This window comes from Hemiscyllium ocellatum, chromosome 23 (assembly GCF_020745735.1).
Source record: "Hemiscyllium ocellatum isolate sHemOce1 chromosome 23, sHemOce1.pat.X.cur, whole genome shotgun sequence".
Lineage (NCBI taxonomy): Eukaryota > Metazoa > Chordata > Chondrichthyes > Orectolobiformes > Hemiscylliidae > Hemiscyllium > Hemiscyllium ocellatum.
Window position 1 is genome coordinate 1,407,613 of NC_083423.1, and position 25,297 is coordinate 1,432,909.

Below are 25,297 nucleotides of genomic sequence, written 5' to 3' on the forward strand. Positions count from 1 at the left end.
CTGCATTTGTTTTGAATCCTGAGATTGTGACCCCTGATCTTCAAGCCATTTCTGTACAATAAAGCCCGAGTGGATTAAACTTTATTTTATAAAATTCAAATGGTTCAATAATATCCATTAGGGATGAAAATCTGCTGTTTTTTTTACCTGGTCTGGCCTACATGTAACTCCAGACCTGCAGCAATGTGGTTGACTTTTAACTGTCTTCTGGGCAATTAGGGATGGGTAATAAATACTGGCCTGCCAATGATGTCCACATCCCATCAATGAAAAAAATTACACCTTCAATATCTGAACTCTCCCCAATTGTAGAATTTTAGATACTTCTGAATTGCAATGAACAAAGTGCTTATTATACACAATCCATGAAAGTAGCTTCTGCATTGGTTCATTAACTTGGTGATATATTACCCATGATTCTGACTGTAAGTGTTAGTCACAGTGAAATTCAGAAGCTAATCAGCTGAAATGTGAATCAATATCTTCTCCTTGCTAAGTATTGCTAAGTACAGACACATTAGCTCCACAGTCATTTGGTGATAAGAACATACATGAGGATAGAACTAGATGACGGCATTTGTGTAATTAAGTTTCTCCCCCACAGCCTCCAAAACGCTCATGGATCCTCCCAGCCCTGTTAATTCCTGAGATAGCCTTTTGTAAAATGCTCCTTATTTAAACATGTTAAATGAAGTGAACTGTAGCATACCAGCCTACTCTTCCCTCTCACATTCCTCACAGCAGATAGTTACCATTCAAAATATAGTATCCAACAGCCTTTGTTCCATGCAGTAGTGTAAACACTTGTAACCAGCTCCACCTGCATTTAAACTTGGAAATTCTCTATTTCCTTATTGGTAGTCATCCATTTTTACCCTTTTAAAACAGGTTAAGTTAACTTTGTTAGTTTTAGTTGAATTTAAGGTGAGTCCATAATGAGCATCAAAAACAAATGATTAAGCCCCATTTCTGGCTGATTTAACATACTTAGATTAGATTCCCAACAGTTTGGAAACTGGCCCTTCAGCCCAACAACTCCACACCGACCTTCCAAAGAGTAACCCACCCAGACCTAGTTTCAGTTCACCTTCTTTCAGTTCTACAACAGTGAGGCAGATCTGCAGCATTTTCAAAACATGAACCAATCTTCCTTCAAAACTTCTTTCCATGAATAAAAATCTAGATTGGTGGCACTACGTTTATAATTCCTTTGATATTCTGTCTGTAGCCGTTTCATTATATTCTGAAAGTGACACACTCAAGCCCACACATAGCATTACAAAACTTATCTAAAATGCTTAAATAATGATTCCTTTCAACTTGAAGTTGTAAGTTTGGGATGAATGTAGTTAGTGTTCTAATCATAATCACATTTTTACTGATAATTTGTTAGCAGATGTTGATAGCCATGTTCTAAAGTGACACTATTCCCTTTGTCTTTGTTAGTGGCTGTCCTGCCCTGGTATAGATGTTTCGGCACTAACCTCCATATGCAGTTACTAGATATATCTAAATCTCAAACCAGATCCCTTTAAATGATGGTATACTCAATCATGTTTGTACTTGATCACGTTGTCCACCATCAGTAAAATCTATATTGTACATCCATATCCCTGAGTCATTGATGAAAATAAAGGAGTGACCTGGTGGATCAGTGGTTAGCACTGTAGTGGGGTGGCACAGTGCCTCAGTAGCTAACACGTCTGCCTCAGAATGCCAATGACCTGTGTTTGATTCCACCCTCGAGTGACTGTCTGTGTGGAGTTTGCACGTTCTCCTCTGTCTGCATGGGCTTCATCCCATAGTCCAAAAATGTGCAGGTTAGCTGGATTGACCAAGGGAGATACAAGGTTATAGATGTGGGTCTGGGTGGGACGCTCCTTGGAGGGTTGATGTGGGCTGAATGGCCTACTTCCACACTGTCGGGATTCTATGAAAGTCGATAAGTCCCTTTGAAATCTTCCTAATTTCCTGTTCTTCATTTATTATTACCTTCTCATTTCTGTGGCTGTTTGATTTTCAATTCACATCACAAATATTATTTAAAATGAGAGCTAAATAGTAAGAGTACGACAGTGGAATGAATTGGACAGTTCTCCCAAAGAGCCAACACAGAAACAATGGGTAGAATGGCCTCTTTCTGTTCCACAGGTTTCTCGGATTGATGTGGCAGCATTCTGTAGCTATTTCACAAAGAGTTCCACTTGAAAGGATGATCAACAATAACAGACAAGCAATCTCCCTGCGGTAACAGTGGCTGAAGGACCTGAACTTAAGGGAATTTATATTTGCCAGGAATTGGTGTTGGAGAGACTGTTAGGTCTGAAGGTTGATAAGTCCCCGGGGCCTGATGGTCTACATCCCAGGGTACTGAAAAAGGTGGCTCGAGAAATCGTGGATGTGTTGGTGATTATTTTCCAGAGTTCGATAGATTCGGGATCAGTTCCTACGGATCGGAGGGTGGCTAATGTTGTACAACATTTTAAGAAAGGTAGGTGAGAGAAAGCAGAAAATTATAGACCAGTTAGTCTGACCTCAGTGGTGGGAAAGGTGCTGGAGTCTATTACAAAGGATAAAATTACGACACATCTGGATAGCAGTTACAGGATAGGTCAGAGTCAGCATGGATTTATGAAGGGGAAATCATGCTTGACTAATCTTCTGGAATTTTTTGAGGATGTAACTCTGAAGATGGATGAGGGAGATCCAGTAGATGTTGTGTATCTGGACTTTCAGAAAGCTATTGGGGGCAAAGTACTAACTTGGATTGAAAGTTGATTGGCTGATTGGAAACAAAGAGTAGTGACTCCCTTTCGGAATGGCAGGCAGTGAACAGTGGGGTACCGCAGGGATCAGTGCTGGGACCGCAGCTTTTTACAACATATGTTAATGATATAGAAGATGGTATTAACAATAACATTAGCAAATTTGCTGATGATACTAAGCTGGGTGGCAGGGTGAAATGTGATGAGGATGTTAGGAGATTACAGGGTGACCTGGACAAGTTAGGTGAGTGGTCAGATGAATGGCAGATGCAGTTTAATGTGGATAAATGTATGGTTATCCACTTTGGTGGCAAGAACAGGAAGGCAGATTACTACCTAAATGGAATCAATTTAGGTAAAGGGGCAGTACAGAGAGATCTGGGTGTTCTTGTACACCAGCCAATGAAGGCAAGCTTGCAGGTACAGCAGGTAGTGAAGAAGGCTAATAGCATGCTGGCCTTCATAACAAGACGAATTGAGTATAGAAGTAAAGAAGTTCTTCTGCAGCTGTACAGGACCCCGGTGAGACCATACGTAGAGTACTGTGTGCAGTTCTGGTCTCCAAATTTGAGGAAAGACATTCTGGCTATTGAGGGAGTGCAGCGCAGGTTCACGAGATCAATTCCTGGAATGGCAGGATTACCTTATACTGAAAGACTGGAGCGATTGGGCTTGTATACCCTTGAGTTTAGAAGACTGAGAGGGGATCTGATTGAGACATATAAGATTATTAAAGGATTGGACACTGTGGAGGCAGGAAACATGTTTCAGCTGATGGGTGAGTCTCGAACCAGAGGACACAGCTTAAAAATACGGGTTAGATCATTTAGGACAGAGTTGAGGAGAAACTTCTTCACCCAGAGAGTGGTGGCTGTGTGGAATGCTCTGCCCCAGAGGGCAGTGGAGACCCAGTCTCTGGATTCATTTAAGAAAGAGTTGGATAGAGCTCTCAAGGATAGTGGAATCAAGGGTTATGGAGATAAGGCAGGAACAGGATACTGATTAAGGATGATCAGTCATGATCATATTGAATGGTGGTGCAGGGTCAAAAGGCAGAATGGCCCACTCCTGCACCTATTGTCTATTGTCTACATTTCTACGTGAGGTTTCATTGCCAGTTCAGTGTTATTGTCAGATCCAGAGATCAGAAGTTTAGCAAACTTCCACCCACCTTAATATTTATATCACACCCTCTCTGTCTGATTCTGAGCTTGTAATAATCAGGTCAAACTGAATCTTTCCAATGCAAACATTCAACTAAAAAGGTAGAAACAGGGAAGAGAGACTGGGATGCTAATTAGGATATTGGCATTTATCAGATTGACTCAGAGGAATTTATTCTGATAGGTAAAATAAAATGACATTAATCCACTTGGCAGGATGCAAACAAAAACAGAATGTAATCAAAGCAATATCTACTCAAACACTTATTACACTGAATGGATGACAAGGTATCTATTCTCAGGGATCCGTCACAGCAATCCCCTCCTGCATTGTGATATCATTTCTCCAGGAGGGAAGCTGTTTTGAGAACCAGGGTCCAAAATGATTCACATTACAGTTTTCTTGGGCATTTTATTTCCCATAACTAACTTCCCAAGCCATACAGATTTATAGCTGGACAACAAACAGGGCTTAGGTTGGGCTAATACATGAGGCTTAGCTTCCTGAACTTTCATCTTGCTATTTTTAAAGTGAACAAAACATAAAAGTAAGAATTTCTGTAATCCCTGTTAAAAGAGCCATTGTCAGGTGGAGAGAATTTCATAACCACCGTGATCAGTTAGTCTGAACACATCTGGAAAATGACACTTTGGGATAGGGTTAAGATTTGGATCCAGGCAGCCATGCTGCTGTTGAGACATATTTTATGTGACAGGTGTGTTTAACTTTTAATCTTTGTTATGGGGTAAAGTGCTGAATACTAAACCTTATTCTATATATTTATTTAAAAGCATATACTTAGACACAGAAGATTATTCGTCTTCAATCACAAAGATGGGTGCAGTTCACACAATATGAATTCAATTGCCCATCATTCAGACAATTGTTTCTTGATGCTTTTTTGAAGAGCCAGTACAGGATTGATAGGCCAAATGGCCTTTTCTATAATTCTGAGTTACTTGTGCTCCACTTTTCCCCTCAATAAACAGTCCCTGGTGTTAGCTCAGCATCTATTCAGATCATTGCTCATACTGACGTATCTATGTTTCTGAGATTTCAGCTCCTGGGCAATTTCTGGTACTTTGGAATCCAACTCAAGAAATAAAATGGAATGGCTCTGAGAACAGACACATTGCTGGGCTACTGTCACAATGCAATATTCTCTTCAATGTAGGTTTTAGTTCAGACTGGGTCAGGTTGGAACTCCCCAAGTAAATGGAGATATAACCCTGCAGGTTAATGCTCTTGGTGAGATAGGAAGAAATTCAGATGATCCTGTCAATCCATTTGCTGCCGTGCCATTAAACATTATTTTAAATCCTGTATGATTGAACAATGGAGCCTAAAGATTTGATAGAAGATGCTGAATATACAGATTTTTGGTCTATTCCTAGATAACCACACCTCCCCAAACCACATGATTCTTTCTTCATCTCCATCCTAATGGAGGACAACATCGCTCTGCTACCACCTCTAACTTTGTGAGGTGACAACACAGGTTGGTTTCCTGATTTTAAATAATTTCCTTATCCCTAATCCTGCAAGGCTTGTAACAGAGTCAAGTTGAATCCAGATTGGTGATCAACATATTCTCTGGGCAGAGCTTGACTGTGTTTTAAATGCACTGAAACCCAAGTTGCATATTTAATGAATATGCACAGTACAGAGTTTTGACTGCATTTGAACGCAACATTAAGGTCTCACCCAAAACTCAAATCTTGATCCTTTATTTTCCCCAGAATATTGAAAATTCAGATGGAATCAAGTGCATGGCACATTCAGGGAAATCTTTTTATTTGTGCCTTTTTCCATTTCTCTGTTTAAAGAGGAGTCCCTATTGACCATATGGCACTGCACTAATTGATCAGGCATTACACAAGGTTTCACAAGACATCAAAATTCGGTGAGAAAGTGAGGATTGCAGATGCTGGAAATCAGAGCTGAAAAATGTGTTGCTGGAAAAGCACAGCAGGTCAGGCAGCATCCAAGGAACAGGAGAATCGACGTTTCGGGCATGAGCCCCTCTTCGGTGCCTTTTATAACATTGTTATCCTGAAAGTTAGTCTAAATTAAGAATTACATCCCATTAGGAATCTCTTCAAGTCAGTTCATTGATAAGTGTCAAGGTCCTCTATCACACAAAATAGCCAAGGACAGAAAACTCAGCATGCCACAGTAAATAACAATGATCAGAATTATAGTGAATTTGAAGGCTTTTGCATTTTAATAATCCAAACATCATAAACATTCTGAGAAAACTGAAACAGCTGAGCTCTTCTGGATGCAAAATGATTCTCTAACAATATTATCTTTGCAGATGCAAATAATTCATGGTCACAATTTTCACAATATTGAAGGGTATTGCCATAATTGGTCTGGGCAAGTTGTTCACTCTATCACAGAAGGAAATAATGATGGGATAGCGGGCATAAATTAGCACCAAGAGGATTGTTCTTGCACAAGGAGTATGAGACTTGTGAAACTTGTAAAAGTGAACACTAATGAAATTTGTAATAAAAATGAATTAAAATAAAAAGTGCTGGAGAAATCATTAAATCTGGCCGTCTGTGTTGCAAGGGGAACCAAGTTCATATTTTGAGTCTGATGTGATGGCTACTCAGAGTTCTGAAGAAGAGTCACTTTAGACTCAAAACGTTATCTCTGCTTCAAGCTGCCAAATCTGTTATGATTCTCCATCAATTTCTGTTTTTATTTTAGATCTCCAGTATCCACTGTGTTTCACTTTTATAATTGTTAAAATGAGTTAATGAGGTAACTACCTCAGAGCAGCTCAGTCACTGACACGTGGAAAATTAATGTTGCTCATTTGGTCATCTTCAGAGCCACATGATATTGAGTTGTGTTAAAGATGGAGCAGTGGATTTGAGTGCAGACATCACTTACTTGACCACAAACAGAGTTCTAAGAAATTCCACACTGTCCCTGAAGTTGACTGTGAAGGAGTCTCGGGAGATCATAGTGACCTTGAGGTGCATTGCCAAACCTCACAACTACCTTTAGTACATATAAAACATTTTATTACTGCTTTGGGACTCTTTTCTCTGCCCTGACAGAAATAAAGTTTTCACAAGCACCTGTAGGTTCCTGAGGTCAGGGATATGTCTGGAAGAAGTGAAAAGAGTTGGGTTTCTTCAAAATGGAATTTTAAATGATGAGCTGGCATTTCAGTAATTTGCATTTGCTCAACATTTTGAAGTACAGAATATTTCTAATGATTTGGAGATGCCGGTGTTGGACTGGGGTGTACAAAGTTAAAAATCACACAACACCAGGTTATAGTCCAACAGGTTTAATTGGAAGCACTAGCTTTCGGAGCGCTGCTCCTTCATCAGGTGGTTGTCTAACCTTAACCCAACCACCTGATGAAGGAACATCGCTCCGAAAGCTAGTGTGCTTCCAATTAAACCTGTTGGACTATAGCCTGGTGTTGTGTGATTTTTAAGAATATTTCTAGACATTGACATTTTTCTTCTGTTGATGAATTATTTAGCTTGAGTTCTTGAACAAAGTTATGATTCTGATTGATCAGATCTATGTTCATGGTAAGTGCTGTCAGCGAATTTAAGATTCAAGCCTGGATGGACATGCACAGATCAAGACTCTGAATCTTTTATTTCAATCTAGGGCCTTTGTGGCGATGTAGCAAGAATATCAGACAGGAAATATTCAGTAATAGAGCCGTCCCATAGATTCACGAAAAACATAAAACTCAATCCCCACAGAGTTTTTTGAAAGAATTTGAGAAGACCAGACTCTCCTTTGGTCACTGAATGGGAAACTGTCTTCGATGCTATGACGATAAGCAGCTGAAATACTGGATCATGAAACAAAATACTTCAGCCTGCCAACGCTTTTTTTAACATGGAAAGAGAACAATTGGTTTTACTGAATTATAGCCGTCACAAAGGGACTAAGAGCAGGATTGTGACATATTGCCAAATGTAATTATGTTGACACCCTGGTGCTGTACTTCTGCTGTCAGCAGTGCCCATCTGCCTGGTATTTCCTCACTCACTGCTCATATAAATATTTACCATTGCTATGAAGGTTTCCAACTGAGGTTTTGTGCTACACACCATCTTGCAAGCATCACTTTCCCAACCAGGAAAGGAGCAAATACCAAAGCAATCTGAAATTATTCCTACCTTTTGGCAGTGGGGAAATATCTGGAACATGAGAAGCCATCCCAGGCGCAGTAGGGGTCCCGAGCGAGGCAGCACTCTGCACATGCCTTTCCATAAACATCACATCGATGTAATGGGAGCTGGGAGACTCCGAGCGCAGAGCCAACGTACAGTTGTTGCTGAAAACAAAAGAGGAAATATTGGCGTGAGACATTGTTGCAGGGGGACAGGAAAAGGAAAAATGAGAGCTGAGTAGGAAATGTCACCTTCGCTCATCTGTGTTTGCTTTTGGATAAACAAGAAGAAAGTCAAAAACCAAGATGGCCCTCTGATTCATCACTGTCAGAAGGGTTACAGATGCTGATGCAGAGAATTAAGTTACAAAAATGAGTTGCTGACATCTTCCATCACTTTACTGATGATCAACAGGAGACTGATGGGCCAGTAATTGGCCAGACTGGATTTGTCCTGCTTTTTGAGGATAGGACATACCTGGACAGGTAGGTGCTAGTGTTGTAAGTGTACTAGAACAGCTTGGCTAGGGGAAAGTGGTGAGTTCTGGAGCATTAGCCTTCAGTATCATTGTAAGAATGTTGTCAGGGCCCATAGTCTTTACAGCATCCAGTGCCTCCAACCATTTATAGACACCACATGGAGTGAATATAATTGGTTGAAAACAGGTATATGTTCTGCTGGGGGCCACTGGAAGAGGCCATATTCGATCACCTCTCAGCACTTCTGGCTGAAGGTTGTTCCTCTGGTATGTTAGACTCTTCCATCATTGAGGATAGGAGGTATTTGAGGAGTCTTCTCTTCCAGTGAGTTGTTTAAATGTTCACCATCATTTATGACTGGAAGTGGCAGGACTTCAGAGTTTAGAGTCATAGAGATGTACAGCATGGAAACAGACCCTTCGGTCCAACCCGTCCATGCCAACCAGATATCCCAACCCAATCAAGTCCCACCTGCCAGCACCCGGCCCATATCCCTCCAAACCTTTCCTATTCGTATACCCATCCAGGTGCCTTTTAAATGTTGTAATTGTACCAGCCTCCACTACTTCCTCTGGCAGCTCATTCCAAACAAGTACCACCCTCTATGGGAAAAAGTTGCCCCTTAGGTCTCTTTTATATCTTTCCCCTCTCACCCTAAACCCTCTTGTTCTGGACTCCCCCACCCCAGGGGAAAGATTTTGTCCATTTATCCTATCCATGCCCCTCATAATTTTATAAACCTCTATAAGGTCACCCCTCAGTCTCCGACGCTCCAGGGAAAACAGCCCCAGCCTATTCAGCCTCTCCCTCTAGCTCAGATCCTCCAATCCTGGAAACATCCTTGTAAATCTTTTCTGAACCTTTTCAAGTTTCACAACATCGACAACATCTCTCCGACAGGAAGAATCTGATCTGTTGATTGTGGGGTCATTTAGCTCCATCACTTGCTGCTTATGTTGTTTCGCATGAAAATTGTGCTGTTTGTGGCTTCACCAGGCTAACACCTCAGCTTTAAGTATGCCTGGTGCTGCTTTTGGCACGTCCTCCTACACATTCCACTGAAACAGGGTTGATCTCCCAACTTGATTCTCGACACCTTTGCCCTGTTCCTTTCCTAATTACTAAAATATTTTACATGCAGCTCATTATCGCCAATGCCACTGCTTTGTCATGACCCTGACTGATCCTCTTGCAATCAGTCCCTGTGTGTACTTCAGTGGTAATTCCTTATTCATCTTAAAATATCATCCCCTTGAAACTGCTACACATTCCTTGTCCCAATTCCATTTTCCCAAAACTCTCAACCCCCACAATTCACAAATCTGTCAAATTCAGCCATGAATGCAGCAACCTGTACTGCTCTCTATGAAGAGGAGAGGAGATGGCTAAGGAGAGATTGATAAAAGTTTGCAGTATGTTGAGAGGTTGTGGCAGAGTGGATAGGGAAAGGTTGTTCCTGCTTGTGAAAGGATTCAGAAGGAGAGTGCTCAGTTTTAAAGTGTTAGGCACATTAAGTAAATGGGAGGTGATTGCGCTGTCTGGAAATCTGATGGAGGCAGGTTTAATGGAGGCATTCAAGAGGGGCATTGGGTGGTTCTTTAAATAGAAACAATATTCAGCATTACAGAGAAAAGGCAGAAGATAACAATCAGTTAAAAAGCACAATGGGCCCAATGTCCTCATGCCGTATCAGAGGAATTCTGTGAAGAGAATGCACAGACTAACTATTCTCAGAACAAAAAAAATCTCTTCTACATCTTCAATGGGAAAGGCTTTATTTTTAATCTGTCCCTTCATTCACATCTCTCTCTCAAAAAGGGGGTAACAAACTCTCAGAATCCACCCTATGAAAGCCCCCTCAGGATCTTATGTTTCAATAAGATCACTACACATTTTTCTGAACTTAAATGGATATAGACTCAAGCTTCTTCATTCCAGAGATCCATTGAGTGAATATTTTCTAATGATGGGACCAAAACTGTACCCAAAATCCTAGGTACTGTTTGACTAAGAATGTGTCCAATTGTAGCAAAACTTTCTTTCTTTTGCATTCCATTCCTCTTATAATAAACACCCACTTTCCCCTGTGATTATATGCTGTACCTGTAGACAATACTAACCCTTCTTGTGCTGGGAAATCCAAAGCACTCTGTCTGGTGGAGGTGCTAATGGTGGACAAAGTGAGAAGTCACATGACACCAGGTTCTGGTCCAACAGGTGAAGTCAGTTGAATTCACCTGATGAAGGGGTAATGCTCTGAAAACTTGTGATTTCAAATAAATCTATTGGACTATAATCTGGTGTTGTGTGACTTCTGACTTGGTGGAGGTCTGCGATCTCTCTCCATTTAAATATTGTACAGCTTTCCTACTCTTTCTGCTATATTTTACACATTATACTCCACTATACAATTTTTACCCAGTCACTTAACCTGTCTATATATCCTTTTGTTGATTCCATATAAATTTGTGACAGATTACTTTGCCTGCAATCTTTGAGTGATCAGTGAATTTAGCTCCAATATGTTTGACCCTTTCATCCACAGATAAATGTTATAAACAAGTCGTTGAAACCCCATTGTGTGTTATTGTTTGTCAACCCACAATGAACTAATTGTGCAGAATCTATGATAGGGGCCTGAGAGAGAAATATGGCAGAAGGAATGGGAAATGTCTGCTGAAGGCCTCTCTCATTGTTGGGAGCAACTCGCCTCAGCTTTTAATTAAGTTCCAGGCTTTGAGAGGAGATTCTTACTTATTAAAGAGAATCATTGCTTGTTAATGACCCTATTAAGTGCACACCTTGCCTTATTAATGTGCAGCTTACCACCTGCTGAGAGTAAACCATACTTTAAGAATCATCGATATGGCAGTCAGAGTGGTTCCCTCCCAACCTCAGCTCACTGCTGGCTCTGAGGAAACTGGGCACCAACATCTCAGGGCATTAGCACTGGCCATATGCACCCAATTTCCAAAGACAATGCCATCTGACATGCGCCAGCCTCTAAAAGCCATCATACCACATCTCTGATCCACTACAGTTTTACCATGGCCAATTCATCCTAAACTGCACACCTTTGGACTGTGGGAGGAAACCGGAACACCCGGAGGAAACCCACGCAGACACAGGGAGAATGTGCAAACTCCACACAGTCAGTCACCTGAGGCGGGAATTAAACCCAGGGCCCTGATACTGTGAGGGAGCAGTGCTAACCACTGTGTACAGGGAGTGAGTTGGCAGCAATGAGGGTATGTAGGATTAGTGGTTTTGGGGATTTGAGGTGCGTGAGAGCGAGTGAAGGTGGATATTATAGGTGAGAATAAGGGGAGAGCGTGAGACTTGTTGGGAGGTGGGTACAGGAGCAGAGAGAGAAAGAGGGTGAGATATCTGTGAGAAAATGATTACATGTGGGCTGGTGGAATGGAGAAGGTCATTGACCTTCATCCTACAAAGCTGGGCATTCCTCCAGGAGGCTGAGATTGCACTGACCCAGGGTCAACCTCAGGTTAGATGGCATGGTGTGGTACTGTGGCCTCCAGAGGCAGTGCAATAGGTAATGGACATCTGATTTTGCACCACCCAGTAGGACCTCCAATGCAGAATGCTGACAACGTCTGCACCTCTGGGAAAAATGTTGGAAACTGTGTAGGTCAGCTCCAGACTGATGGTAATTGTCTGGGTGCACACTGAGATGAACATAATGCACAGACAGAGGGAATGCTGATCCATTCTGGGATATTCCAACAGTGGAGAATTATTCTGGGAACATAAAATGTTGGAATCTCGCAGTGGGGGAGCCATCAGAGCAGGGTAGGTCACTAACGAGTTTACTAAGATACAGTGAGAGATCACACTGGGCGTTGCAGAGAAATACCATTCATGAGAAATACAACAAAACTGACACTTCAACAAATAAATGTAAAATTCAAACTATTTACCCTAACTCTCTGCTTCCAGTTAATTAACCAATCATCCGTTCAAGTTAACATGTAACTGCCTACCATAAGCTCCTACTTTGTGTTTTGATGCGGTATCTTATGAAACATCTTTTGAATATTTAAGAATATCATACCCACAAGTTCCCTTTCCTCACTTGTGCACTTCTTTCTCAGAATTCCCTGACATGTTCTTTGCATTAATCCTGTGGATTATACAGCAAAGCCTGAATTCCTGTGAACTCGCAGCATGAGGCCAGGCCAGTGCACTGGACTGTTTGAAGAGATTTCAATAGTGAATCCTATCACATTGATAATAAAACATCTAAATTATCTGAAATATGGAAACCTAAGTAAAAATGTGAATGTATTTCAGAAAATCTGCCATTACTGAGAACTGTCAACCAATCAAGGACAAATGGATTTTGAATTCCAAACTTGATTAATGACTCCAGTATTTTACTAATTAAGGTAAAATAAAAATGCAGGTTATTGTTGCACATGTCAGGGATAAGGGCTGAGTAATATTGTCTGTAATCAGAGCTGCTCTTTATCTGAATATCCATTGACGACTTCCTTTCACTTGGAAAAACTCAGAAGTCACATGGCACCAGATTATAGTCTAACAGGTTTATTTGAAATCACAAGCTTTTGGAGCGCTACTCCTTTGTCATCTGATGATCCAACTCCATTTATTCCATGACCCACCAACAACCTCGTGAAGGTGAGGAAGATTCCTGCCTCAGAATCAGGAAGACTTCCAGCTATCTGTTGGAGCATTCAGCCTGTTTACCGGATAGGTGGTTCAGTTAATACATGACGTTGTGTTCCCGTGAAAGCCCACGCTATACAAAAATTGCACAATACAAGTATACTTAACGTGTTGGCGATGTATTTGTGTTATGACCAACACACACTTTAAAAGTTTTAAAAGTTCTAGAAAGGCATTCCCTATTTTCTCAATCGCAACACAGCCAATTCACATTAATGAAAGATGCACAATAGCAGAGCTACCTCTACAATATTGAACTAGATCTCACCTGTTTTGTAGAAATTTTCAGTGTTGTGATAGGTGTTGGCTCCTGTAAGATAAAAATGAAAATGTCACTGGTTTCTGTTTTTAGCTCATTATTAAGGTTTGAAATATCACAGTCATTGCTCATTGGAATATTTATTGACCTCGTGGGGACAATTTAACAGTACAGATCCAAGATACGAAAACAGAAAGCCCATCAGTTAAATGCTTGTCCAATCATGCAAGTAACAATTTTTTTGGTGACATTTTGTTGACATTTAGATTAATAACACAGGAAATTCAATCTTCAGTCACTTAATGATTCATGGTTATTTATAGCTTAATAGCCTAATGCTCATTTTAGCAACAGAAAAGTTTGTTCTTCCTTCAAATTCATTGAGAAGTTTAATGATGCAGTTACCCATGGAAGATATTTTCATTGAGTTTCTGCTTTGGATGTAATTGGGAGATTGTGTGGGTGAAGTGCGCTTCAAGTTCCCATGAAAATAATTTGCAGTTTTACCAAGGTAAGAATATAAACCCATGGAATTAGCCAATGTAGCAAAAAGATGGACCAAACAGCCTCTCTCCATGCTGTAAAAAAAAGTAGAATCATTTCTTTCTTCTCATTAAAAGAGTACTCTTTGTATTTAAGAGTGGTCACCCAAAGTTTTATTAATAGAGCTAAAAGCTAGACTTTTTACAATGAAAATAATTATCTTCTATGAGTGAGCAGACCTCTGCCTATTCAAAGCTAAAAAGTCACAGAAAATTGCTTTTAAAAAATATATCATATAGAACTGTTTAATAGTTTCATTGTTGTATTCTGTCAATTAAATATTTGATGATATTCCAATTAGTACTTCTCTACTGAGAAAAATAATTTGACTTTTCTCCAGTAGATTGGGAGAATGCAGCAATATTGATCTCAGGATACAGTCACCCATCCATGCGTGGCCTGTTTTATGCAAATTGAATCATGAACATGCAAGATAGATCACAGAAAATGTGATTATGAGCAGTTGTGAGTTTCCCTCATCAATGCATTAAATTCCTTGAATTTGTGTGCTGGCATATCCTGCCCAGATTTCAGTGGACCCTCAGCATAAAACTATCAGCAGTGAATAGGAAGCTCCCCTTACACAGTACATTCATCAAAACAGCTTCTCCTTCCAGACCATTCTATGTTGTAGTGTTTAAACAGGAGGCTCACGCCAGTCAAGTGTAGTTTTATCTCTTATTGGTGAAAAATCAAGTTCTGCTTTAAACACCAAACATTCATCCAATTTCTTCAGCTCCCTGTCACAAATGTTTTTTTGTCAATGTGAGGACTTGGTCATTAAATTTAAGCCAAAATGCAATCAGAGAGCAAATTCTCATGAGCAGTACATGTAAAGCTAAGGCATGTATAGCAACTTCCTATTGTTCCTTACCGACTGCTGTATATCAGTTTCCCTTTTCACTTCTGTATATTAAAGAAAATATTTTTAAAGTCTAACTATATTGCCTGCATTTTTCCAATTACTTTTATAAAACAGAAATCTGTAATTTCCTATTTATCTAAAATCAAATTGCCTTATCACAGAAAATGATTGTAATTTTTTCCATGAATGTCAGACTGTATAAATATTCTTAGATCCAGGGTTAACTGCAGATTTTGTTGAATCACATCTGTTGAAGGCAATGGGATGATCATTAATGGGAGACTCATTAAATTTTAAACATGCATCAGATAATCAGAAATCAGCCAGAGATCAGAAAAGTCAAGCTGTGAATAAGAATCAGATACTATCAGCCTCCGTGTTTGCAACAAATGCCAGTCATCCTGTCATGGCTGGTGTGACCTCCTTGAGGAATACACCAAAGGGCAGAGATAGGATGACAGGTGGATTGCTCGTGCCTTTTGCAAGAGAAAGCTTTTGCTTAATGAGAAAACAAAGAATGCTCACCCTCAGCACTGCTAATTCCTCAAGTAACACCTCCTCAAGGTCGTGCCAGGTCTCCCGGGGAATAGAAACCACCTTCAAAACTGTCCCCACATCTTAAGGGAATGAGATAGAAAACACAGTTTAGTTTATTATTCTGTTTGCATTTTATATTAAATGTTATTTTAATATCTGGTAGAGGTTGATGAAGAAGGTTCATTAGAAAATACCACTTGCTTTCAGTACACTCAATATCCAGTTTTCCTCAAATATGTACTTCATTGTTTTATTTCCAGAAATGTTTTTCTCACCATTCTGCTAGTCACTGTGAGAAACAAACTGTTGCACAGTTCTTTAATTTAAATGTAAAAATTATGCAGCAGCATAAATAGATGTACATTCTCCTTTTCCTCTGTGGAAGGCTGAATTATCATAGTTCTAGTACTTCTAGTGAGGACCGAAGCTCAAATCATTGCTGGCTGAAGAATGGGTTCACTATTGACACCTATTCTCCAATCCTCCCTCCATTCGATCATTCTAATAAGTTATTGATCTCATGCCACTGACGGAATTATAGAGAGCACATGACAATAAATGACAGAAATGAACAATAGTGCTGCAGTTTACTGTCAATTCCAGCTCATGTTTAAAGTGAGGGTTGAACTCTCAATCTTCTACCTTGGTAAGAATGGAATAAATGGAAACAAGTTGGGGGGAAAGGGAATATCAAAGTAGTGGTGAGCCATGATCAGCTTTGTTTAAGATCCTACTGCTGTGGAGGATGCAATGTGTGATCAACTTGTGCTGTTCCTTCTGATGTAGATACCACACCAAAACAGCATTCAGAGCATTGAGAAACTGAAAACGATCAAATTGAATTTGATAGTCCAGTGATCGAAGAGATTTTTAAATCTTTCTTCCTTTATTTCTGTAAAGATAGCTTTTAATTCAATCAGCATTATTCAATCTAGGCATTCCCCACACTTGAACCCTGAATGGTTGTCAGCAGACAATGTTATTGCAGGGAATATCCCAGTTCAGCCTGATGATTCCCTGCCTTCATATTGATACATGTATGTGCTACAGTGGGAACGAATGGTAAATGACCAAGACCACTGAGATTCAGGTAACCTTCCTCTGCACTTACTAGGCTAGTCTCACCATAAAGCTATCAACTTCCACTCTGAGTGAGAATCAAAACTGGGACCCAGTTGGCTAGTACACCTTCACATTCCCCGGCTCTTGTCCGAGAAAGATATTGAGGACTGAAATTATTTGCATCTAAAAGGCTTCTAGGAGCTGACTGAAGTACATCCTTGAATGTTATAGGTCTCTGTTTATAACTTCTTTCATACAATCGCCATTTTATAAAACAGTTTAACAAAAATATGGTCTGAAGAGAATAGATTGTTATTTGCATTTGTTAAACCAAAAATAGAAAGTGAATTTAACAAAGACAGGAATCAATCTTTAACATATCATTGACCTGGTAATTAACCCAAATTTTCTTTGAAAGTATTTTAATTTGCCCAAAGTGAAAAGATGGGTCTTTTCAGATTAATTCTATCTGATAATGTTGTGTTTATTTTTATGAAATGAATTATCTCAAGGAAACATTATTTATAGTTAGAGTTTGACATCAGAAATATTGCACCTCTCCTGAGTTTTAAAAAAAATCATCTGGACAGTATTATTCAAATTTAGAAATCTTTTATCAGCAATGTACTATGTATTTTCAAATGAAAATCTGGTCCTTTCTTTAATCTTCTGGAATAATTGTTTAATTTGATTTATTGATAAAATTTTTCAATCGTGTGAGATCAAGGAAAGAATATGGAGCCTCAACTTCAGGACAACTAATCAGGCTGTTGGCAGAAAGCCAGGATCTGATACCAAAGCTGAATACGTTAAAGATTTTACCTTGACAGGTTCTCTGAGGCAGTGCACACATTTTCGAACACAATGCCTAAGGTCATTTTTACACTGATCTCACCTCCAGGCTAGCTGTAAAATTGCATTCCTGATTATTTTCAAATGCAGTGACTTCACCTTCAACATTCAGCTCACTGAATTGTCCCTGTTCATTGTTGCAAAGTTGTGCAGATAGTTTTGATGGAATTAACTATTTAATTGGTCTTTATGTGCAAACTGAGCTGGAACCTTGGTGTAGCATCACTTTGTTTTGATATGGAGAATGATATAATTATTAAATAATCAAATAAAGACAAACAAACCAATTCAGACAGATCATAAACTGGGAGAATGGAGTTTGAACAGTTTATCACAGCAGCCTGAGCAGTTTGTGGTATAATGGTAGTGTCCCTGTCTCTACACCAGAAAATCTGGGGTGATACGGTGGTTCAGTGGTTAGCACTGTTACCTCACAGTGCCAGGGACCGGGTTTAATTCCAGCCTTGGGCGACTATCTGTGTGGAGTTTCCACATTCTCTCCGTCTCTGCATGTGTTTGCTCCAGGTTTCCTCCCACAGTCCAAACATGTGCAGGTTAGGTGAATTGTCCATGTTAAATTTCCCACAGTATTCAGGGCTGTGTAGGTGAGGTGCATTTGTCGAGTAATTAGGGAGAATGGGTCTGGGTGGATGACTCTTTGGAGGGTCAGTGTGGACATGATGGGCCTGTTTCCACACCGCAGGGATTCTATGATCTGGGTTCAAACCCCCGAATGTCAAAGAGTTAATGTTAAAAGAAATTGTAACAATATCTGTTTCAAGTTATACCTGGATGCTTTATGTTATAACGCATCTCTTGCTATGTCAGTGATAGTTTGATTTTGTTTTGAGGGGCTGGATCTACCATCTAGAGAACTCCATGTATTTTTAATGACATTCTATGTCCTAAGTCTGGACTGGCAACACTGGCATTCCACTAGTTAGCTCATCCTGCTTATTGTGGATGTCCTGCATATTGGAAGACAATTGCACCATGCTGCAACATTCTGTGCAGGGGGTGAGTGCTCACATGGGACTAATTGATCAAATGATGCTTAACATTTTTTGATTGAACCAAAATGTATCTGTTTCAAACTCATGTTGCAGTGAAGCTTCAATATCGAAGCATATTTTATGAGTAAAAGGGAATGTAAGTGTACTTTTCCAAAGTGCTGAGCTAAATATGTTCAATGTTATTACCTGTTCCAATGAACATGACATCATACTGTCCATCTTCAGCTTCCACTCGATCAACAACTATCTGTGTGAATTGATAATCTACATCCGTCTTGATGACAATTGGGCGATTATTGATGGGCAACACTGGGTTGTACATGGCTGGGTGACTTCTGGCAAATGTGATTACGTCATCAGGAAAGTCCTTTGTTGATTCAAGTCCTCCAAATGTTTTGCTAGGACACTTTAAAAGAACACATCAGTTGGGGAAAAATAACATAGAGCTAAAATTGACACTGTCAAAAGTATCAAACATTTGTTCACAAATACAAACATACAAACAAGGAACTAGAGGAGGCCACTCAGCCCTTTGAGCTTGCTCCCCCCTATAAGATCACAGCTGATCTGATTTTAACCTCAACTCTACATTCCTCATGTCCCACCTATAGTCTTTCATTCCCTCGATAATGTAGAATCTATCTACCTCTGTATAAAAATATTTGTAGATAGTGAAAGAAAGATTTGATTAAGAGAAGGAAAAAATGAGGAAAAGAATTAAAATTCCAATGACTATTAAAATCTATGTAATGGGATGCCAGACCAAATTAATTTTAATTGTAATGAATTAATAATAAAATCGTTACGATAATTAATAATAGTGAATTTTCAGTGCTGGTAAGGCTGACTGACAAGTAATTAACTTTTATCCCAGATAGAGTACTTGGACTTAAATTGACAATATTTCAGTGTGGGGCAGAGGTCTGTAAGAGCGCACTGTGTGGAATCGAAAGGGTTAGGGCAATAATTCATAGCTTCTTAAAACTGCACAAGGCAGACCATTGTTTTTATTGCTGCAGGAGCCATATCTTGAGGTTGAGCTAATGGTGGAAGAGTGGATTAATGTGTCTATCTGTACATTGTCTGATCATGCTGTAGCATTCGGTCATAATTATCAAGGAGCAGTATGAACTTTAGTCCTTGGAATGCTTTTTGATGATTGCATTGCATGGCAGACATTGGCTAGGATTGTAAAACATCAGATGAAAATGAATTACTCGCTTCTAAAGTAACCTTGGCACTTTGCACTTCATGAGGCTGAAAACATATAATATCCGCAGCAACATTTCCCAAAGCTGTCAGCCACAGTTTCTAGCACTGACACGTTTCGTTCTCATATGTTTGTACGCAACTGCTGAACATTTTAAATCACTTAATTGAATAATAAACCTGCCTTACAGGTCAGTAACCTATACATATATACAAATATAACTTATTTTGTTAACATTTATGGACTAAAATCACACCTTGGAAAAATAATATGGAATATCCTAACATGTCTTTTCAAGATTCATTCCTCACTGTTCTGAAAATGGTGGAAATCCAGTTATTTTGAGCAACAGGTTTGAGGATGTTGCATAAATTCATATTTGATACTAATTGTTGGGATAAAAAATGAGGTCTGCAGATGCTGGAGATCACAGCTGAAAATGTGTTGCTGGTTAAAGCACAGCAGGTTAGGCAGCATCTCAGGAATAGGGAATTCGACGTTTCGAGCATAAGCCCTTCATCAGGAATGCTTCTTCAAGGAAGGCATCCTTGCAAGAGGATTCGCAGTAGGTTAAAATCTTCGAGTAAAAAATGAGGTCTGCAGATGCTGGAGATCACAGCTGAAAATGTGTTGCTGGTTAAAGCACAGCAGGTTAGGCAGCATCTCAGGAATAGGGAATTCGAAGTTTTGAGCATAAGCCCTTCATCAGGAATTTAGTGAATTTGGGAGCAAATTGATTTAACTCTTGGGATTTCTATGTCCGCATGACATTCCTTCACTGTCACTGGATAAGTCATGGAGCTTTCTTCCCAACAACACTGTGGACAATTAGGGGAAATCTATTTCCCTATTTCAATCTCACTACACCATATACACAATAACATCGTCAATCATGCATGCTTCACAAGGACAGACAAGACTTTTGCATCAATATCCACATGCTCCAAACTAAACTTTACATTCACCAACAAGCTGCAATTTGAATAATACCTTCTATTGTCATTTAAGGCCTGGGGAAAGTTTGGAAGCAATGAACAGCTTGAAGTGATCGATAAACGAGGTAGACAGAAGGATATAAAATAGCACTGAGATAGTGAGGGATTTTTAAGTACTTGTAGTAACAACTAGAAACAGGTGATGAGAAAGAGAGTGAACTGATTTTTTTAGCTGGATATAGATGAGCTTTCTCATATCTCATAAACAATGATCCATTGGATACAATGATCCATTCAAAATTTTAATTTCCTGATATAGCATTTGAAGAATTTTATTAGCACCTGTCAGAAATATGAAAATATTGGTTTCACGTAGGAATATTAAAACTGAATTACCTCATTAATTGTAAAAATCAAAAGGATTATTAAATATTACCAATAGGTTAAGCCACTATTGGAATACTGCGTGCAATTGAGGTCACCCTGCTATAGGAAGGATGTTGTGAAACTTGAAAGGATTCAGAAAAGATTTACAAGGGTGTTACCAGGGTTGGAGAGGTTGAATAGGCTGGGGCTGTTTTCTCTGGAGCATCAGAGGCTGGAGGGTGACTTTATAGAGGTTTATAAAATCATGAGGGGCATGGATAGGATATATTCTCAAAACTTGCTACCGATAGGGTAAATAGACAAGGTCTTTTTCCCAGGGGTGGGGGTGTCCAGAACTAGAGGGCAGAGGTTTAGGGTGAGAGGGGAAAGATTTAAGAGGGATTTAAGGGACAATGTTTTCACGCAGAGGGTGGTGTGTGTGTGGACTGAGTTACCAGAGAAAGTGGTGGAGACTGGTTCAATTACAACATTTAAAAGGCATCTGGATGGGTATAGGAATAGGAAGGATTTAGAGGGATATGGGTCAGATGTTGGCAAATGGGACAAGATTAATTTAGGATATCTGGCCAGTATGGACAAGTTGGACCAAAGGGTCTGTTTCCAGGCTGTATATGTCTGTGATTCTGTGACTTTATAATGTCAAGGTAACAGATATAGAGTCTATAAATAAAAATTAATCACAGGCTGTCGTAAAAATTGTGAACTGAAGTTTCTTTGAAGTGTAATATTTATCCAGTTTTATATGGTAAGATCTAGACTCATCATCATATTATTTCTGGAATTAAAAAACATTTGTCCTCTACTATTGATAATAAACACGTACGGATAAAGTTCCCATTTTTATTTATCTAAAGGGAGTGTCAGGTGATGGATAAAGTTGAGTGGTCCAACAGCTCAGTGATCAGTTTTGATGACTGGAAGGTTGGGATAACAGATGCAGAATGTACCTGAATGTTCCATGTTCCCTCCCAAAGTGATCACAGCGGAACAATGCCAAAGGAAAGGAAAAGGAGCAGCAGAGCGAGGGTGTGAAAGCAGAGCAGGATAGTTTTCACATAGCTCTTTGTATTGTTTCATCAGATATTAACCTCTGATTCTCAGAAAAGAACAACTGAGCAATTAGGTGTAACTTTGTTGACAGATTACAGTAAACTAGCCAGCTTCTTAAAGACTGAAACAATTGTTTTGAAGTTGTTAATGTGAGATATTGCTCACTATGGTCGTTTTCTTAGTTGCTATGTAATAGAAACTGTCTCACTCCTAAGGGCTAGTATTTTTTCATTGAAGACAGGCCATTTGGCCCATTGAGTTCATACTGATCCTCTGAACAGCATCCCACACAGATTCCACCATTCCCATTTCCTATTCCCCATGGCCAATCCACTTAACCTTTGGACTGTAGGAAGAAATTAGAGCACCTAGAAGAAACCTACGCAGGCAAAATGCATAACCACCAGTGTTCCTAGACTAGGATCAAACCCAGTTCCCTGACAGTGTGAGGCAGCAGTGCTAACCACTGAGCCACTGTGCTGCCTATAGAGGAGTAAAAGGGGAGAAAGAGTGGAAGCAAGGAAAGGAAGTGAAGAGGGATAAAATAAAAATACAAAAGCGGAGGGAGTAGGGATTTTTTAAAAAATGTAAAGTAAATGTTGAGCCTTAATACATGTTTGAAAAAAATAAACATTTTAAGATTTACGCATACCTTTATGAGATTGAATATTACAATGGCTTTGCTGCAGAATAATTCATGTTACTCCTTGTTTAAAGGTCTATTCATACACAGATATATTTTTGCACTAATTTGATAAACACTTACTGTTCCTGGGCGTGGGTAAGGAACCCGTCCTTGGAAAGGCACCCACTGATAACTTGGGCCTTCTCTGTGGGCATATGGCCCCAGGAAGACCCTCCTTACATCAGACATACTGTACATACACACAGCTGACCCTTTAAAGATGTTGCTATATAGAGAAAAAAAACACACAAGTAATTAGTAAATCACCCAATTATGAGAAAATATAATGAGATTCATGTCATTAAAAATATACTGACATTCAGAGAATGCTCATTTCCTTTCAGAATGCCCGAGCCATGATCAAGAGGAAAAGACACATGTACCAAAAGTCAGTTTGTCCAAAGGACCAGAAGCTTACTTTAACACTGCATGAATTAACAACATCTTGAAACTGAGATTAACTGTTGTCTGGCTGAATGTAAGGAGAAAGTGAGGTCTGCAGATGCTGGAGATCAGAGCTGAAAATGTGCTGCTGGAAAAGCGCAGCAGGTCAGGCAGCATCCAAGAAGCAGGAGACTCGACGTTCCGGGCATAAGCCCTTCTTCAGGAATCAGGGCTTATGCCCGAAACGTCAAGTCTCCTGCTCCTTGGATGCTGCCTGACCTGCTGCGCTTTTCCAGCAACACATTTTCAGCTCTGGCTGAATGTAAGACAACTATGGATTTTATATTTACCCTCTTGGTCATAGCTCTGAATATGAGGTCAACCAGCCATTGTAAAAATGCTGATTCGTTGAGGAAACTGCAAATGAAAGTTTTTGGGGCTTTGACATTGACAGAATTGGCCTGGAATAGACAATTGAGGGTTGAACTGAACACACTCTTCCTTCAATTACCTCATGAAGAGAAAATCTCCCAAATTAATGATGAGTTCATCATCAGTGTCTAAAAGAAATAACAGCAATAAGACTATTGGCATCTATCTGATAACATCACAATGTGTTTTCATCCTTGAGATGCTGTCAGTTCTGACACATTGGAAGAAATGAATATGAGATGGGTGGTATCATCCAACAGTGACACACTCATTGGTGCCACTCATTTGCCCAGAGCTGTCTGCAGAATTCCTGTCTGCAAACACAACTTGGAAAAATCTCTGACTGTATTGACTATTTGCACTAATTTTAGCACTTCTTTACAGTTCTTAACTTGCGTGAGGTTTCTTTGGATGCTTTACTATTCTAAGGGTTTTCTGCAACTTTAACACAATGATATTCACTGTTAACAATCCCAAAGAATGCCTCCCTCACCTGTCAAAGGTACATGATCCTTCCAATGTCATCCTAAACCCAAATCTATAGGAGAGTTTTACATCTCCAAAGGGGTATCCTGACTATCTAATTGTATCCATAAAGTCAGAACTATTCTTATCGCGTCTAGTGTGCGCCCTCTATGTTCCACAGCACAAGAGCCAAATGTCCCACTTCAGTGGAGGTGACTGGTGATTTAAATGGCCAGCAGCCTCAATAAAACACATGGACACAACCCAAACAGATCCCACTGCCAGCCACAAAGAGCTTCCTCATTATCCTGGAAACATGGGCCATGGGTACCTCCGGACTTAGGGGAATGTTGTAACCCACACAAGGGCAAGAAAAGACAAGGTTTGACTGGTTGTATTGCAGACATGTGGAGAATAATTTTATAGTTTGAATGAGTTTTAGCTCCTATTTTAAATTTCTTTGGCGTTTCTGCTGCTGTAGAACATCTTCAGAAGTGCAGCATTACCCTTGATTACAAAGACAACGAGGTTGACACTGGACTGAGTTATAGCTGTACAGTGATACCATCAAACTGAGATAAATAGACAGGTCTTTCTTCTCTTCAGATTTTTCACATTATCGTCCTTACCTGGAAGTTGTAAAGATGCCATAGATGAAAGGATTCTTGGGATCTTTAGATTTCATGATGTAAATATCCTCTGCAAAAGAATAGCTTACCATTTAGATACATGGAGAATGTGTTGAAAAAAAAGTGAACAATGATTTGTTGTGGTATCTGTTTTCCTACTTACCTAATTCATCAAAATGTGTGTCGATGCCATTTGGTCCTGGTACTGCACAGATCAGGCGGGCTTTAAGAAAAGTCACCCATTTATTGACAAGGCTTCGATGGCCTCCAAAGTCATTCTGATGGCAGAGGGAAGATGAGACAATTAGATGCACCAAGCACAATAATGTGACAGCGTTTTGTTAATAGAAGAAGAAAGTTTTTTTGCAACTGTTTTTGATAAACTGTGCTGTCTGTTCATCAGGAGATCTGGAAATTCATGGGCCCCAGCTCTGCTGATGTGAGCGAGCCTGAGCTGGATCTGCCAATGTGATCGCAGACTGTGCTAACTCCATCATTGCACACAGCTGTCTCTGGGATCTGCAAACCTCTGCGGTTCTCTTGACAGTGGAGTGAAATTTCTGCTGCTGTCCTTCTTCAACAAAACCCTGACATTAATGAATTCTGACAGAAATTCCTGGCCCATTGCACGTCCAGATATTTCTAACTTTTGGTCCCCCGTGATAATTTTAGATCTTGGTTAGTTTCATTGCCACCTGAAGGAATAGAGTTTAT

At 39.7% G+C, this 25,297-nt stretch overlaps 1 protein-coding gene across 2 annotated transcripts in view; it reads right to left on the reverse strand.

The window, feature by feature from the left end:
- The window catches only part of sema3ab (sema domain, immunoglobulin domain (Ig), short basic domain, secreted, (semaphorin) 3Ab), a 256,069-nt gene that overhangs the window by 23,894 nt on the left and 206,878 nt on the right, over positions 1-25,297 (reverse strand). For both annotated transcript variants that reach the window (XM_060842583.1, XM_060842582.1), the window contains exons 8-14: positions 24,747-24,861; positions 24,584-24,653; positions 22,755-22,899; positions 18,593-18,812; positions 15,468-15,559; positions 13,544-13,585; positions 8,096-8,253 (exon numbers count right to left, since the gene is read on the reverse strand). In XM_060842583.1, the coding sequence (XP_060698566.1) occupies positions 8,096-8,253; positions 13,544-13,585; positions 15,468-15,559; positions 18,593-18,812; positions 22,755-22,899; positions 24,584-24,653; positions 24,747-24,861 (842 nt within the window). The remainder of the gene's footprint in view (positions 1-8,095; positions 8,254-13,543; positions 13,586-15,467; positions 15,560-18,592; positions 18,813-22,754; positions 22,900-24,583; positions 24,654-24,746; positions 24,862-25,297) is intronic.